The sequence below is a fragment of the Nerophis ophidion genome, linkage group LG02, assembly GCF_033978795.1.
Source record: "Nerophis ophidion isolate RoL-2023_Sa linkage group LG02, RoL_Noph_v1.0, whole genome shotgun sequence".
Lineage (NCBI taxonomy): Eukaryota > Metazoa > Chordata > Actinopteri > Syngnathiformes > Syngnathidae > Nerophis > Nerophis ophidion.
In genome coordinates this window covers 65,039,256-65,056,049 of record NC_084612.1, presented here as the reverse complement: position 1 = coordinate 65,056,049, position 16,794 = coordinate 65,039,256, and the positions used below count along the sequence as shown (strand labels likewise).

The following is a 16,794-nucleotide window of genomic DNA, read 5'->3' as shown; positions in this document are numbered from 1 at the left end:
TCTCATTATTATTATTATGCTGTTTGAATAATACAAACGCTACAAACGAACATGCAATATTGTAATACAGTCTGTATTATTATTATATTACTATTTACTTTATACTAGAGATGGGATTTATGGCTCCAGACCTTGACGAGCCAGACCTTGACGAGCCGTTCAGAAGACTAGTGTCAGGTTTGCCCCTGACAGTTTGTTTGTGTTTTAGTGTTTTCCTCTGTGTGTGTAGTATTTCCTGTCAGTGTTCTTATTTTGTCCGTTTCCTGTGTTTCTCCCTGGGCGCTGTTTCCCCTCAGCTGCTGCTGATTGGCACCTGGCCACACCTGGTGTCAATCAGCCCGCTCCTAATTAGACCTGTCTTCCCATCCAGTCTGGGCTGGATTATTGTCGCTCCTGTCGTGTCTTGTCATTGCAGCGTAGCGGAAAGCTATATTTTGGTAGCTGTTTGTAGCTTACTGTCTTTTGTTCCCTGCTTTCGTTCCCTGCTTTCGTTTTGTTTTCATACTACAAGTAACGACTTTTGGTTCCTGCTAGCTCCCATTGTAACTCTTTTAGTTTGTTATTCGCCTCGTGCGCGCTTTTTGTTAGTACCCTTTTTGTTTGTTCTTGTTCTAGTATTTTAATTAAATCATGTTTCCCTATTCAATGCCTGCCTCCTTCTCTGCATCTTGGGGTTCGTCACAAACAAACTCTGACATCTAGCTGGTTATTGTAGTTTTCTTTTTTGAATCAAGGAAACAATCACTAGTATCAGTTATATAGTAAGAAGTAGATCAGAAAAAAATAATTTACACAAATATTACTTTATTGGTGGGAATTAATCTGAAATATTTACTACAATTGTATTTTAAATAACAATATTTCCATGCTTTGGTAGTGACATCACGAGTTACAATTTTCCCTCACCTAAGAATGGGTAGAATTTTAACAATATAGAAAACATATACAAATAAAAATACAATGTATTAATGGATACAAATAATATAAATAAAACCACAATATAAATTAGGACGTAAAAAAATTGTGAGTCCAAAATTATACTACCATACCTGGTGAATGTAGGCTTGAACTACTACCTTTCAGAATAATGAACCCAAAAAGTTCATCCAAGTCGAAAAAAAAATCATAAATAAATAAAATATATATATATATAAAAAATGTTATTATAAAAACAAAAACATATATACATATAATTTCCTTTAACTCGGAAAGATTTTCTAGTCCAATTGCCAGTCAGGTGGCACACATGTACAGACTGGGCAATTGCCAAAAAGCCACTTCAGCCTTGCTCCTGATGCACCGTGGTTAAGGCCTTGTGTGAACGTGTGTGTGAATGGGTGAATGTGGAAATAGTGTCAAAGCGCTTTGAGTACCTTGAAGGTAGATAAGCGCTATATAAGTATAACCCATTTACCCATCCATTTTAAAGTTAATGTACCAATGATTGTCACACACACACTAGGTGTGGCTAAATTTGTCCTTTGCATTTGACCCACCCCCTTGTACACCCCCTGGGAGGTGAGGGGAGCAGTGGGGAGCAGCGGTGCCGCGCCCGTGTCAGGCTTGCCCCTGACAGTTTGGTTGTGTTTTAGTTTTTCCTCTGTGTTGGTTGTATTTCCTGTCAGCGCTCTTGTTTTGGTTCTGTTTCCTGTTTGTCTCCCTGAGTGCTGTGTCCCCTCAGCTGTGGCTGATTGGCACCTGGCCACACCTGGTGTCAATCAGCCAGGTACTATTTAAACCTGCATCGTCCACCACTCGGAGTATTGTCGTGTCGTGTCGTTGCTAGCTGTATGCTTTAAGCCAGGTTTCGGGAACCTTTTTGGCTGAGAGAGCCATGAAAGCCAAATATTTCAAAATGTATTTCCGTGAGAGCCATATAATATTTTTTAACACTGAATACAACTAAATGCGTGCATTTTTAAGTAAGACCTAACATTTTCAAAGTATTATAAGTATCTCCTTCTTTTTAATAAAGTTTTTCTGAAATGAACCAATAATGAATGCAATAGTTTTTACCATTAATGCGACTTCTTGAACAAGTGGGGTAAAAAACGGATGGATGGATTAAAACGTATGAGAATGTTTTATATTTTGAATGTTATTTTTCACACTGATACCAGCGGAATTATTCATTACTTATCGCTGTGTGTTTCAACCGCAGTGCCATGGTACACTAGTGTGCCATGAGATACATTCAGGTGTGCCATGGAAGATTATGTAATTTCACCTAATAGGGTTAAAAATATGTTTTTCAAACCAGTAATTATAATCTGCAAATGTGTCTTTGTTGAGTGTCTGTGCTGTCTAGAGCTCGGCAGAGAAACCATGTAATACTCTTCCATATCAGTAGGTGGCAGCAGGTAGCCAATTTCTTTGTAGATGTCGAGAACAAGGTATGTCGTGATCCCAATATGCGTGAGGCAGCGTGTAGGTAAAAAGGTATCCAACACTTAAACCAAAAATAAACAAAAGGCGAGTGCCGCTAAGAAAAGGCATTGAAGCAAAACGAAACTAAAAGTGAACTGGCTGCAAAGTAAACAAAAACAGAATGCTGGACGACAGCAAAGACTTACAGCGTATGGAGCAGACGGGGTCCACAAAGTAAATGCGTACATGACATGGCAATCAACAATGTCCCAACAAAGAAGCAGTACGTCCGCACAACTTAGTCTTGATTGCGAAAACAAGGCAGGTGCGGGGAATAGCCTTCAAGGAATACATGAAACTGCTACAGGAAAATACCAACAAAAGAGGAAAAGCCACCAAAATAGGAGCGCAAGACACAGGAAAACACCCAAAAAACTCTAAATAAGTTACGGCATATCAAACAATTGCGAGAACGATTTTTTATTGTCAGTATTGGCTACTGAGTTTCATTTTTTAATGTTTTCTGCTGGTGGTGTGCCTCAGAATTTTTTCAATGAAAAAAATGTGCCTGGGCTCCGAATAGGTTGAAAAACACTGACTTATCGTGTTAAGCAATGTCAGCTAAGATTTATCTGAGAGCCAGATGCAGTCATTAAAAGAGCCACATTTGGCTCTAGAGCCATAGGTTCCCTACCCCTGCTGTAAGCTATTCCCTGGATCCTGATTCCTGTTCCCTGCTTCCAGTTTCTTTGTTCCTGGTTTGTGTTTTGTCTTTATTTTTACATTTTTGGACATTAAATTATGTTTTCTTATTCAATGCCTGCCACCGTCTGCATCTTGGGGTTCGTCAAAACCTCAACCTGACAGCCCGGGAATCACTTGTACCGCTTGTCCCTACCCATTTAACACTAAATTTGTATGTGCATAAAAAATAGCTCCCAAACGAACGGCTCTAATTGTTGAAGAACCCTTCAAAAGATTTGATTTGTTCGCGAATGCCACATCTCTAATATAAACAGTTGCACTCAAAATATTATAAACCTTCAGTTAGTTTGCAAAAAAATACATACAAAAACAACCAAAGTAACCCAACACTATATTGTTAAACAACAGTCACTATTTTTTAGTTGTTTTTAGAACCTCTGAAAAAGTTGCACATTTGTATTTTTAATAACTAATGAGGGTTATACAAGTGTGTGTATATATAACTTTGTCCTGCTCAAATGTACTGATACATACAATGTAAATGATACGATCATATACAAGTGAAATGGTAAGAATGTGGGTACCTGGCACAGAGACTCCATAACCGGCTTTGCAAGCAGTGTGATGTAAACATTCAGTGCAGTGTTGCTCATCGGACTCCATGATGCAGTACATGCCAGGTCGACACTCACACTTGGACATGGCGGTAGAGAGGCAGACTTGAGTGAACTGCAAGCCTTTGTCTGCTCACGCACAGAAAACACAGTCGTGTAAATACGACAACAAAGTAAACAGAAGCGAGGATTAGATAGGGAGCTACTGACAAGTTCTGCACTTGGCGCAAGGGAAGCAGTTTGGGGCGTAGTTCCAACTCTCCATGTATTGTTCGCGTCCACACGGCTCACACACACTGTCTGCTGTTTCATTGCACTCCTGCGTCAGTCGCCGCCCTGTGAGGAAACGACACATCACGGATGTAATTTGGGGTGCCCTTGCACTTTTTCAAATGGCAGTTTTTGTCCTTGTTCTGGGTTCAATTCCCATCACAATCCGCAAAACAAAACTTTTCGGATAACACAATTGTTTCCTTTAATGTTACATAAATAATTTTTCACTCAAAATGATTTAGTATCATGTTAGACCCGCTCGACATCCATTGCTTTCCTCCTCTCCAAGGTTCTCATAGTCATCATTGTCACCGACGTCCCACTGGGTGTGAGTTTTCCTTGCCCTTATGTGGGTTTTTCCGAGAATGCTGTAGTGGTTTGTGCAGCCCTTTGAGACACTAGTGATTTAGGGCTATATAAGTAAACATTGATCGATTGATTGAAGTAAATTATTTATCTTTGTGGAGGGGGGCGTGGCCTGTGGGCCTGCAGCGAAGCGGAGTGTGCCAGGACCGGCCTCGAAGTCAGCGACAGGTGTGTAGATGGCCCAGGTGGGTTTTATTATTGTGGTAACTGTGTGGCTATGTATGTGTGTAGTGTGCATATGTATGTATATATTTATCATTTATGTATATACAAGTTCATTAAGTTTGTACATAGAGTGAACAAGGAAGTTCGAGCTCAGAGTAATTTATGATTTAAAGAAAAGGGGTGGGATTAAATAAGTGTATACTTCTTCTCACTCCTTTTCAAATATGTAAAAAATAAATAAATAAAAAAAAGTCGAATGCTCATTTGTTTTTTTGTTTTTTTATTCTCCATTGTTTTCATTTTGTTATAATAGCCGTTAAGGCTATAGCACTGTATTGGATCATGCTTGCTCTTGTTTTTTTTTTTGCATATTTGAAATAAAAATATATCATATCACCTGTCGCTCTGAGAGAAGTTAAGTCCCTACCTTTAGTCAAAAGTGATTTATGACCCCCCATAAATCAATGATTTATGACCCTCAAGGTCAAAGGTCAATGATTTATGAGGGGTCAAGTTCAAAGGTTAATGATTTATGAGGGGGTCAAGGTTAAAGGTCAAAGTCAAAAGTCAAAGTCAAAGGTCAGGTTCAAAGGTCAAGGTCAAGTGGGTGTGGCTTACCCGGAAGAGGGTGGAGTTAAGACCTGCGGTGGGAGTGGTTAAACCAGGAAGAGGGTGGAGTTTTAAACAGAAAGAGGGCAGAGTTAAGACCTGCGGTGGGAGTGGTTAAACCAGGAAGAGGGTGGAGTTAAGACCTGACAGGGAACAGAGGAGGGTTCAGTTTTTTTAAGAAAGCAATGTCATCTGAGCAGCATGTGACCATATATTTGATAGTTTAAATGTTTACGATCGTTTGAAACAACTTCCAGATTTCGATGTATTGATGGCTGGGAATGTTACGTGTGGAGATGTGGACACGCACGCACTTCACACACACACACACACACACACACACACACACACACACACACACACACACACACACACACACACACACACACACACACACACACACACACACACACACACACACACACACACACACACGCAGAGGAGGGGTACAAAAGGGCGGTGTAAGGCTTAGTCATTATTTGGAGCTTTATACGTTAGCGTAAAGACTTTGTTCGATTCGGTCATGATTAGTGAAACGCCTGTTTCGATTTATAAAAATAATAAAACTTACATTGACGCTCCGCAAAAAAGTCGAGTGTTTTTAAATCGTATTCAGATGCCGCCGACCGAGTCTTTGCGTGAGAAATGGGACTTGGCTGCGTACGGGATGGAGGGATCTTTTGGATTTGTATTCAGATACGAAATGGGTGATATCTGCTTATTTCAGCTAAAAGAAAGAAGAGACGGAAGCCCTTTCTCGACATTTTCATCGTTATCTACCGTGGATTGGGAAGTTTTTGGTGGACACGCACACACACGCACACACACGCACACACACACACACACACACACACACGCACGCACACACACACACACACACACACACACACACACACACACACACACACACACACACACACACACGCACACACGCACACACGCACACACGCACACACACACACACGCACACACACACACACACACACACACACACACACACACACACACACACACACATTCGTACGCACTGAAACAACTTCCATACCTCACGAAAACATATTTAAACAGATGGAAAAAACTATCGCAGAACACAGTGTCACGTAGCAACTGGTCTTTACGGTCGTTTGAAACAACAGGTCAGTTTGGGGTACAAAGGAGGGTTCAGTTTTTATGGGAGCTTGAGAATGTCGTATGAATAGCAACTGGCCACCCATCTGACAGTTTAAATGTTTACGATCGTCTGAAACAACAGGACACGCACGCACGCACACACGCACGCACGCACACACACACACACATACGCACACACGCACGCACGCACACACACACACACACACACACCATTACCTCTGCTTTACCATGTTATTAGACATTGGTTTAACTCCATTTAAGCATTTAAACGTTAAAAGCATTGCACTTGTACGACGTTGTAATACTTTTTTTTTTACCAGCCGATGACGACGAAGTGAAAGACGATGAACTTTGCTTAAACGGTCTTACAAAGTTGGAAGATGATTATCGAGGTGTGTTTAAACCTTCGAATTATTTAATATTGTGTGTATTCATTATTTTGTTTTATAGAGGATTTGCCGTAAGATCCTAACGCGATCGTTTTAACACAATCGCAGTCTGGTGAGTCAAATGATTCTCATTTTACAAGAAAAAAAACATGCGGTATACAATACATATATACATATATTTACTTACATCTCCGGCTCGCTCGTCTCCCTTAAAGCTGGCGGGTCCGTCAACGGCCGTTCCAGGCAGAGGAGAAGGCTTGATTGCGCCAAAGACTCCAGACATCGAATCCTTGCTCCGAGGGGAAATCATCGAAAACGACGGTGAATGTCCGACAGGCACCCGCTGTAAGTTTTTCTCGTTTTCTGTAAGCTTTTTAAGATTCTCAGGAGCTTTAAAGAGCTCCTCTCACTCTAATGTCTTTCGCTCAAATGAATTTCGCGCCTAAGGGGAATGGGCGGGGACTGATTCCGGAGGTGGGCGGTTGTTTCCGCCAAGCAACCTTCTGGTTGAAATGGAGTGTGGATCAAGATGGATCCCTACTCTATATTCTTTTATTTAACCCAATGTTTTTTAAATACGTGTATAATGCTTTATATACTATGTGTTGTGAATTCCATCCTACAATATCTTCCAAGGAACCCAAAGAAATGTTACCACACCTCCCGCTTTATTTATTCTATAGATTACCTGAACTATTTCATAAACTAAATCTTGTCTTGTTTCTGATGCTATGTTTTTTTATGCTCATCAATGCACTGTTGGACTGCGAGCACACAACTACTTTCCTTGCTTTGTTTTCCTCTATCCAGTTAACTGCCATATAAATTGCTACCAATTCCCCCGTAAAAACAGATAGTTTATCACTGATTATTTTATTTAATACTATGTTTCCTTGTGGGATAACTGCTACAGCTCTTACCTTTATTTTTTTTATATAGTTTTTGATGCATCCGTATATATCATATCTCAATCCATTTTTCTATCCGGTAACTATTTAAATTTCTATTCTTTAGTAATTGCATGTTTTCTTTTGGGTTATCAAACATCCACGGTGGTATTGCAGGCATTGGTACTGTAGGACTAACTTTAATATTGTCAATTTTAACTTTATTACATATGTCTCCTATAATCCACCCAAAACTATTCTTTTTTTCTTTTCTCTTTTTCTTGGCAGATTGGTAGCACTGGACAAGTCGGATATCCTTGCTTGGATCCTTTTAAAGTTGCCCGATAAACTGCTGAGAGTTGATCTCTCCTCTTGTCCAAAGGTTTTTCGTTCATTTTTACTTGTAATACTGGCACTAGGGTTGATGTAGTAGCTCCACAACATAACCTTAAAGCCTGTGACTGGATCCGGTCTATTTTCCCAAGTCATGTTTTTGAAGCAGATTGGTAAATAATGCATCCGTAATCAATAACAGATGGAATTAAAGTTATAAATATATACATGTATTGTTTTCAACGTTAACCTATCAGCCCCCCAATCATTACCCCTCAAAGACCTCATTATATTTAACACCTTTTTACTTTTTCCCCTATTTTTTTATTTTCCGGAAGGAACACTCCTGAAGGAATAAATAAAGTACTATCTAATCTAATCTAATCAAATCTATTTTGCTGATGTGGGTTGACTAGTTCATATTTTTATCAAACCATATTCCTAAATATTTAAATACTTGTACCTCTTCTATATTTTCACCTTAGAGTTTTTATTTGGAGCTTGTTTGGTACTTTTGTCTTTGTAAAATGTATGACTTTTGTCTTTCCAACAGAGAATCTTAAACCTCAAGCCGTTCCCCAGTCTTGAACATTATTTACCACTTTGTTAGTTTTTTGATTATTTCTTTTGACTCTAAATAATATACTAGTCTTTCATTAATCTTTTTTTTTTTCCATTACTTTTCCCCAAATTTATAATTTCCTGCCTCTTCCGGGTCTTACCCTGACTTGCATATTGGAATTGTTACCGCTAATTTTCCCCTCTGCCGGTCATTCTCCTTCTTCATATATCCTGTCATATCATTTCAAGACCACTTCTTTGACGATGCCACCTAAGTTTTTGATCATTTGATAACCCGCTAGGTCTTTCCCCGGTGACGTATTTTTAACCTTTTTCAAAATTCGAACCATTTCATTCAAAGAAAATGTCATATCCATAGTGTTGGTAAAGCTATTAACGTTGTCTTCCATCATTTCCCCAATATTTAAACTCATTGTTTTTTCTCTCTTTTGTTTTTCCACATTTCTCAAATTATCATTACCGTGCACTTTAACACATGTTTTTGCTAAAGGTTCTGCTGTTTCTTTACCCGTGACTACATCTTCTTTGATAAATGTGGCACATCATCCTCTTTACCCTTCATTCCTATCTTTACGAATCGTTATATATCCTTTTATTATAAAGTTTAATTTTGGCTTCAGCCCTGTTTCTTGAATACAAATTATACGTGGTTTAGTTTTCATATTTTTAATATATCCCTTTAATTCATGTTCGGTTGCTATCAAACTTCTGGCATTCCACCGGACAATTAACAGGGTGTTGGAATGTGGTGACATGACTCCGTCACGTCTACTCTCCGTAGTACAGCTTGCACCCGGTACCAAGATAGTTCTTTCAACAACTTTGATGCTGCTTTGACAATTATTTTGATCTTCTCAGTCTTATTTTTACTTTCATTTTGTATCAAAGCTGAGTTGTGCTCTCTGGTTTATTTTGCAAATGAACCGACAGAACATGATCATGTACAAGACTCGCCTACCCACAATGCACTGCAACCCAACGCTCCTGGTCGGATGTTTTTTTCGGGGTTCATGGAGAGATGCGGTAAAGAGTGGTAGCCAAGACACACGGTCACACACGGTCACACACGGTCACACACGGTCACACTCGGCAATTATTTTGACCTGGGGAGCAGATATAGAGGAAAAAATGTGTCTGGGGGGCCGGGATATCTGATTTTCAGGTACAAAAAACTTCACAATGACACAAAATAAACACAACAGTTAAACCTCACACTAAAAACAAGACATTGACTTGTACGTTCAAAAGACAGAATAGAACAAGTCAAGACATGCAATGCCATCTACAAAATGTTATGTAAATGTTAGTCATTACACACGCGGCTATGGTTTTGATGTATTTGTTACAGACATGTTTACGTCAAGTAACATCACATGGTTCCATTTGCACCTTTCAACAAATCTGAAAAGGAATATTAAGAAGTAAAACTTATATTTAATCCTACCTCTTCTCCGAGCACACGGTGACTGTACATACGGGTCGAAAAATGTTGACCTAATTCAGCATTCCTCAAAGTGTGGGGAATAGAGACATGACAGGTGGGGCTCGAGGAAAGGGAGGAAATTTTTTATTTTTGATTTTTTTTTTACTATGCTTTCATTTTCTATACACACTGTAAATCACTTTGTGATTCTGTCTGTGAAATCCGCCGTATAAATAAATGTAAATTACTTATTTTTCCTGTAGGCTTTAAATTTCTCGGCAGGAGCGAAAGTTTGACAGACATAGCAACAGTAACTTTTGCAGGCAGGGCTAAGAGGAACAAACTTTCGCGCGGATGGGTAGCAGGCTAATGTGCGGACCACAATTACACAAAATGGATACATTTGCAACTCGCACCTCAAAGGTCTGCGGAGAAACAAAAATATGACGGGTCTAATCAACCAAAAAGTCAACCTAAAAGAAAATATGGCGAAGGGTATCTTGCTCTTGGATTCACGGCAGCGGAGGTGGGGGCAGAGGAGAGACCCCTGTGTGTTCTTTGTCTAAAACGGCTAGCAGCAGACAGCATGAGGCCCAACAAAGTAAAGAGACAACTCGAGACCACACATGATGTCCAATAAATTGTTTTGTTGGGGCGATGGGGGTAGGTGGGCCTTGAGTCTAAAGTGGGGATGACAGAAAAAAAAAAAGTTTGAGAAGCCCTGACCTAATTGTACGGATCTCACTTTAAACGGCAAACCGATCATTTAAATGTTTTCACTTTGAATATGAAACGAGGAGTAAAATGTACAATGTACAATATTATCAATTATTTCACAAGGACATGTTTTAAGGATATTGTACAGTATAATTAAATCTAAAATGAATGTGATCACTTTCAGGATCATTTTATTTTTAGCCAGTAAACAACTGTTATGTACTTTTGAATCGGGTTTTCCCCTTTAAATAACAAAAATTATAGAATTTTACAATATTCATTATTATTAAATATTAAATGTGCCAACTAGTTTTACGGCATACATCATCCCCCCTTTACCCATTTGTTAAAAAGACGAAAGTTGATGCGAACGCCTACGTGCTGTCAGAAAACTAAAAGAAGAAGAATGCCTTTGTGCAATTACTGCTAATAAATCAATCAATAAAATGCATCAGTCAAATAGTACAGGCAACTTCGTTAACATGGAGCCACAGACAATTTCATTCAAAAAGTCCCAATTGCTAACATAAAGATACAACAACAAATAAAGGCAAAGAAGGCCTAGTAGGTAATTACAACAACAGACAAAGTATTAAAAATATCGGTCCAATAACTGCACAGGGATGGGCAGAGCCAAAACATGTGTAGCAAGTAAGCTGGAGACTGTTGACACTGAAATAAGGCTATATGTGGCACAGATACAAGATTTATAAACTCTACTTAAACCCCCACTTAAGAACTTTCAGTTTTGGTTTATATTGGCCGCACCAGTGAACCAAAGCGATGGCGTTTTCCCAAAAGGAAAACCACATTTACCATGAGGACTAGCGCATATAGCGTCAAACTGACACGATAATGCCACAATGATTCTGTATTACTGAACTTTCCACAGTTTTCTACCACTTATTCCCTTTTGAGGACGTGGGGGTCGCTGGCGCCTATCTCAGCTACAATCGGGTGGAAGGAGGTGTACACCCTGGACAAGTCGCCCCCTCATTGCAGGGTCAACATAGATAGACGGACAACATTCACACCAACCTACATATTTTACTCAAACCTTATATTTGCAGTTTGAAGTCACTGCATTGTTTTTTCCTTGTACAGTTCTTTTGAGTTTGTTGCGTGGTTGGTCAGTGTGGAACTGCAAAGTATCGCGCTGGTGGGTATTTATTGCTACCACACAAATTTCCAGTAGCTAAAATTAGTATTATTATTCTGATTTGAGCATTGAAAGTCACTTACTAGTTTAGCAGGAACAGATCCAAAGCAGCATTGGTCTAAAATCTCTTGTCTTTTGACCTCACGCAAGTTAGTGAAAGTCGTGCCATTGTTGATCCTTGATTGTCCCTCCCTTTTTTTTTTTTTTGAAAACCCGATTCAAAAGTACATAACAGTTGTTTACTGGCTAAAAATAAAATGATCCTGAAAGTGATCACATTCATTTTAGATTTAATTATACTGTACAATATCCTTAAAACATGTCCTTGTGAAATAATTGATAATATTGTACATTGTACATTTTACTCCTCGTTTCATATTCAAAGTGAAAACATTTAAATGATCGGTTTGCCGTTTAAAGTGAGATCCGTACAATTAGGTCAGGGCTTCTCAAACTTTTTTTTTTAGACTCAAGGCCCACCTACCCCCATCGCCCCAACAAAACAATTTATTGGACATCATGTGTGGTCTCGAGTTGTCTCTTTACTTTGTTGGGCCTCATGCTGTCTGCTGCTAGCCGTTTTAGACAAAGAACACACAGGGGTCTCTCCTCTGCCCCCACCTCCGCTGCCGTGAATCCAAGAGCAAGATACCCTTCGCCATATTTTCTTTTAGGTTGACTTTTTGGTTGATTAGACCCGTCATATTTTTGTTTCTCCGCAGACCTTTGAGGTGCGAGTTGCAAATGTATCCATTTTGTGTAATTGTGGTCCGCACATTAGCCTGCTACCCATCCGCGCGAAAGTTTGTTCCTCTTAGCCCTGCCTGCAAAAGTTACTGTTGCTATGTCTGTCAAACTTTCGCTCCTGCCGAGAAATTTAAAGCCTACAGGAAAAATAAGTAATTTACATTTATTTATACGGCGGATTTCACAGACAGAATCACAAAGTGATTTACAGTGTGTATAGAAAATGAAAGCATAGTAAAAAAAAAATCAAAAATAAAAAATTTCCTCCCTTTCCTCGAGCCCCACCTGTCATGTCTCTATTCCCCACACTTTGAGGAATGCTGAATTAGGTCAACATTTTTCGACCCGTATGTACAGTCACCGTGTGCTCGGAGAAGAGGTAGGATTAAATATAAGTTTTACTTCTTAATATTCCTTTTCAGATTTGTTGAAAGGTGCAAATGGAACCATGTGATGTTACTTGACGTAAACATGTCTGTAACAAATACATCAAAACCATAGCCGCGTGTGTAATGACTAACATTTACATAACATTTTGTAGATGGCATTGCATGTCTTGACTTGTTCTATTCTGTCTTTTGAACGTACAAGTCAATGTCTTGTTTTTAGTGTGAGGTTTAACTGTTGTGTTTATTTTGTGTCATTGTGAAGTTTTTTGTACCTGAAAATCAGATATCCCGGCCCCCCAGACACATTTTTTCCTCTATATCTGCTCCCCAGGTCAAAATAATTGCCGAGTGTGACCGTGTGTGACCGTGTGTGACCGTGTGTGACCGTGTGTCTTGGCTACCACTCTTTACCGCATCTCTCCATGAACCCCGAAAAAAACATCCGACCAGGAGCGTTGGGTTGCAGTGCATTGTGGGTAGGCGAGTCTTGTACATGATCATGTTCTGTCGGTTCATTTGCAAAATAAACCAGAGAGCACAACTCAGCTTTGATACAAAATGAAAGTAAAAATAAGACTGAGAAGATCAAAATAATTGTCAAAGCAGCATCAAAGTTGTTGAAAGAACTATCTTGGTACCGGGTGCAAGCTGTACTACGGAGAGTAGACGTGACGGAGTCATGTCACCACATTCCAACACCCTGTTAATTGTCCGGTGGAATGCCAGAAGTTTGATAGCAACCGAACATGAATTAAAGGGATATATTAAAAATATGAAAACTAAACCACGTATAATTTGTATTCAAGAAACAGGGCTGAAGCCAAAATTAAACTTTATAATAAAAGGATATATAACGATTCGTAAAGATAGGAATGAAGGGTAAAGAGGATGATGTGCCACATTTATCAAAGAAGATGTAGTCACGGGTAAAGAAACAGCAGAACCTTTAGCAAAAACATGTGTTAAAGTGCACGGTAATGATAATTTGAGAAATGTGGAAAAACAAAAGAGAGAAAAAACAATGAGTTTAAATATTGGGGAAATGATGGAAGACAACGTTAATAGCTTTACCAACACTATGGATATGACATTTTCTTTGAATGAAATGGTTCGAATTTTGAAAAAGGTTAAAAATACGTCACCGGGGAAAGACCTAGCGGGTTATCAAATGATCAAAAACTTAGGTGGCATCGTCAAAGAAGTGGTCTTGAAATGATATGACAGGATATATGAAGAAGGAGAATGACCGGCAGAGGGGAAAATTAGCGGTAACAATTCCAATATGCAAGTCAGGGTAAGACCCGGAAGAGGCAGGAAATTATAAATTTGGGGAAAAGTAATGGAAAAAAAAAAGATTAATGAAAGACTAGTATATTATTTAGAGTCAAAAGAAATAATCAAAAAACTAACAAAGTGGTAAATAATGTTCAAGACTGGGGAACGGCTTGAGGTTTAAGATTCTCTGTTGGAAAGACAAAAGTCATACATTTTACAAAGACAAAAGTACCAAACAAGCTCCAAATAAAAACTCTAAGGTGAAAATATGGAAGAGGTACAAGTATTTAAATATTTAGGAATATGGTTTGATAAAAATATGAACTAGTCAACCCACATCAGCAAAATAGATTTGATTAGATTAGATTAAATAGTACTTTATTTATTCCTTCAGGAGTGTTCCTTCCGGAAAATAAAAAAATAGGGGAAAAAGTAAAAAGGTGTTAAATATAATGAGGTCTTTGAGGGGTAATGATTGGGGGGCTGATAGGTTAACGTTGAAAACAATACATGTATATATTTATAACTTTAATTCCATCTGTTATTGATTACGGATGCATTATTTACCAATCTGCTTCAAAAACATGACTTGGGAAAATAGACCGGATCCAGTCACAGGCTTTAAGGTTATGTTGTGGAGCTACTACATCAACCCTAGTGCCAGTATTACAAGTAAAAATAAACGAAAAACCTTTGGACAAGAGGAGAGATCAACTCTCAGCAGTTTATCGGGCAACTTTAAAAGGATCCAAGCAAGGATATCCGACTTGTCCAGTGCTACCAATCTGCCAAGAAAAAGAGAAAAGAAAAAAAGAATAGTTTTGGGTGGATTATAGGAGACATATGTAATAAAGTTAAAATTGACAATATTAAAGTTAGTCCTACAGTACCAATGCCTGCAATACCACCGTGGATGTTTGATAACCCAAAAGAAAACATGCAATTACTAAAGAATAGAAATTTAAATAGTTACCGGATAGAAAAATGGATTGAGATATGATATATACGGATGCATCAAAAACTATATAAAAAAAATAAAGGTAAGAGCTGTAGCAGTTATCCCACAAGGAAACATAGTATTAAATAAAATAATCAGTGATAAACTATCTGTTTTTACGGGGGAATTGGTAGCAATTTATATGGCAGTTAACTGGATAGAGGAAAACAAAGCAAGGAAAGTAGTTGTGTGCTCGCAGTCCAACAGTGCATTGATGAGCATAAAAAAACATAGCATCAGAAACAAGACAAGATTTAGTTTATGAAATAGTTCAGGTAATCTATAGAATAAATAAAGCGGGAGGTGTGGTAACATTTCTTTGGGTTCCTTGGAAGATATTGTAGGATGGAATTCACAACACATAGTATATAAAGCATTATACACGTATTTAAAAAACATTGGGTTAAATAAAAGAATATAGAGTAGGGATCCATCTTGATCCACACTCCATTTCAACCAGAAGGTTGCTTGGCGGAAACAACCGCCCACCTCCGGTATCAGTCCCCGCCCATTCCCCTTAGGCGCGAAATTCATTTGAGCGAAAGACATTAGAGTGAGAGGAGCTCTTTAAAGCTCCTGAGAATCTTAAAAAGCTTACAGAAAACGAGAAAAACTTACAGCGGGTGCCTGTCGGACATTCACCGTCGTTTTCGATGATTTCCCCTCGGAGCAAGGATTCGATGTCTGGAGTCTTTGGCGCAATCAAGCCTTCTCCTCTGCCTGGAACGGCCGTTGACGGACCCGCCAGCTTTAAGGGAGACGAGCGAGCCGGAGATGTAAGTAAATATATGTATATATGTATTGTATACCGCATGTTTTTTTTCTTGTAAAATGAGAATCATTTGACTCACCAGACTGCGATTGTGTTAAAACGATCGCGTTAGGATCTTACGGCAAATCCTCTATAAAACAAAATAATGAATACACACAATATTAAATAATTCGAAGGTTTAAACACACCTCGATAATCATCTTCCAACTTTGTAAGACCGTTTAAGCAAAGTTCATCGTCTTTCACTTCGTCGTCATCGGCTGGTAAAAAAAAAAGTATTACAACGTCGTACAAGTGCAATGCTTTTAACGTTTAAATGCTTAAATGGAGTTAAACCAATGTCTAATAACATGGTAAAGCAGAGGTAATGGTGTGTGTGTGTGTGTGTGTGTGCGTGCGTGCGTGTGTGCGTATGTGTGTGTGTGTGTGCGTGCGTGCGTGTGTGCGTGCGTGCGTGTCCTGTTGTTTCAGACGATCGTAAACATTTAAACTGTCAGATGGGTGGCCAGTTGCTATTCATACGACATTCTCAAGCTCCCATAAAAACTGAACCCTCCTTTGTACCCCAAACTGACCTGTTGTTTCAAACGACCGTAAAGACCAGTTGCTACGTGACACTGTGTTCTGCGATAGTTTTTTCCATCTGTTTAAATATGTTTTCGTGAGGTATGAAAGTTGTTTCAGTGCGTACGAATGTGTGTGTGTGTGTGTGTGTGTGTGTGTGTGTGTGTGTGTGTGTGTGTGTGTGTGTGCGTGTGTGTGTGTGTGCGTGTGTGCGTGTGTGCGTGTGTGTGTGTGTGTGTGTGTGTGCGTGTGTGTGTGTGTGTGCGTGTGTGTGCGTGTGTGTGCGTGTCCACCAAAAACTTCCCAATCCACGGTAGATAACGATGAAAA

The 16,794-nt window shown here is 39.1% G+C and overlaps 1 protein-coding gene across 1 annotated transcript in view; it reads right to left on the bottom strand.

Moving 5' to 3' along the window:
• Positions 1 to 16,794, bottom strand: part of tnfrsf1b (tumor necrosis factor receptor superfamily, member 1B) — a 44,085-nt gene that overhangs the window by 10,465 nt on the left and 16,826 nt on the right. Inside the window, exons 3-4 of the mRNA XM_061888681.1 lie at positions 3,897 to 4,022; positions 3,657 to 3,815 (exon numbers count right to left, since the gene is read on the bottom strand). Coding sequence (XP_061744665.1) covers positions 3,657 to 3,815; positions 3,897 to 4,022 — 285 coding nt within the window. The remainder of the gene's footprint in view (positions 1 to 3,656; positions 3,816 to 3,896; positions 4,023 to 16,794) is intronic.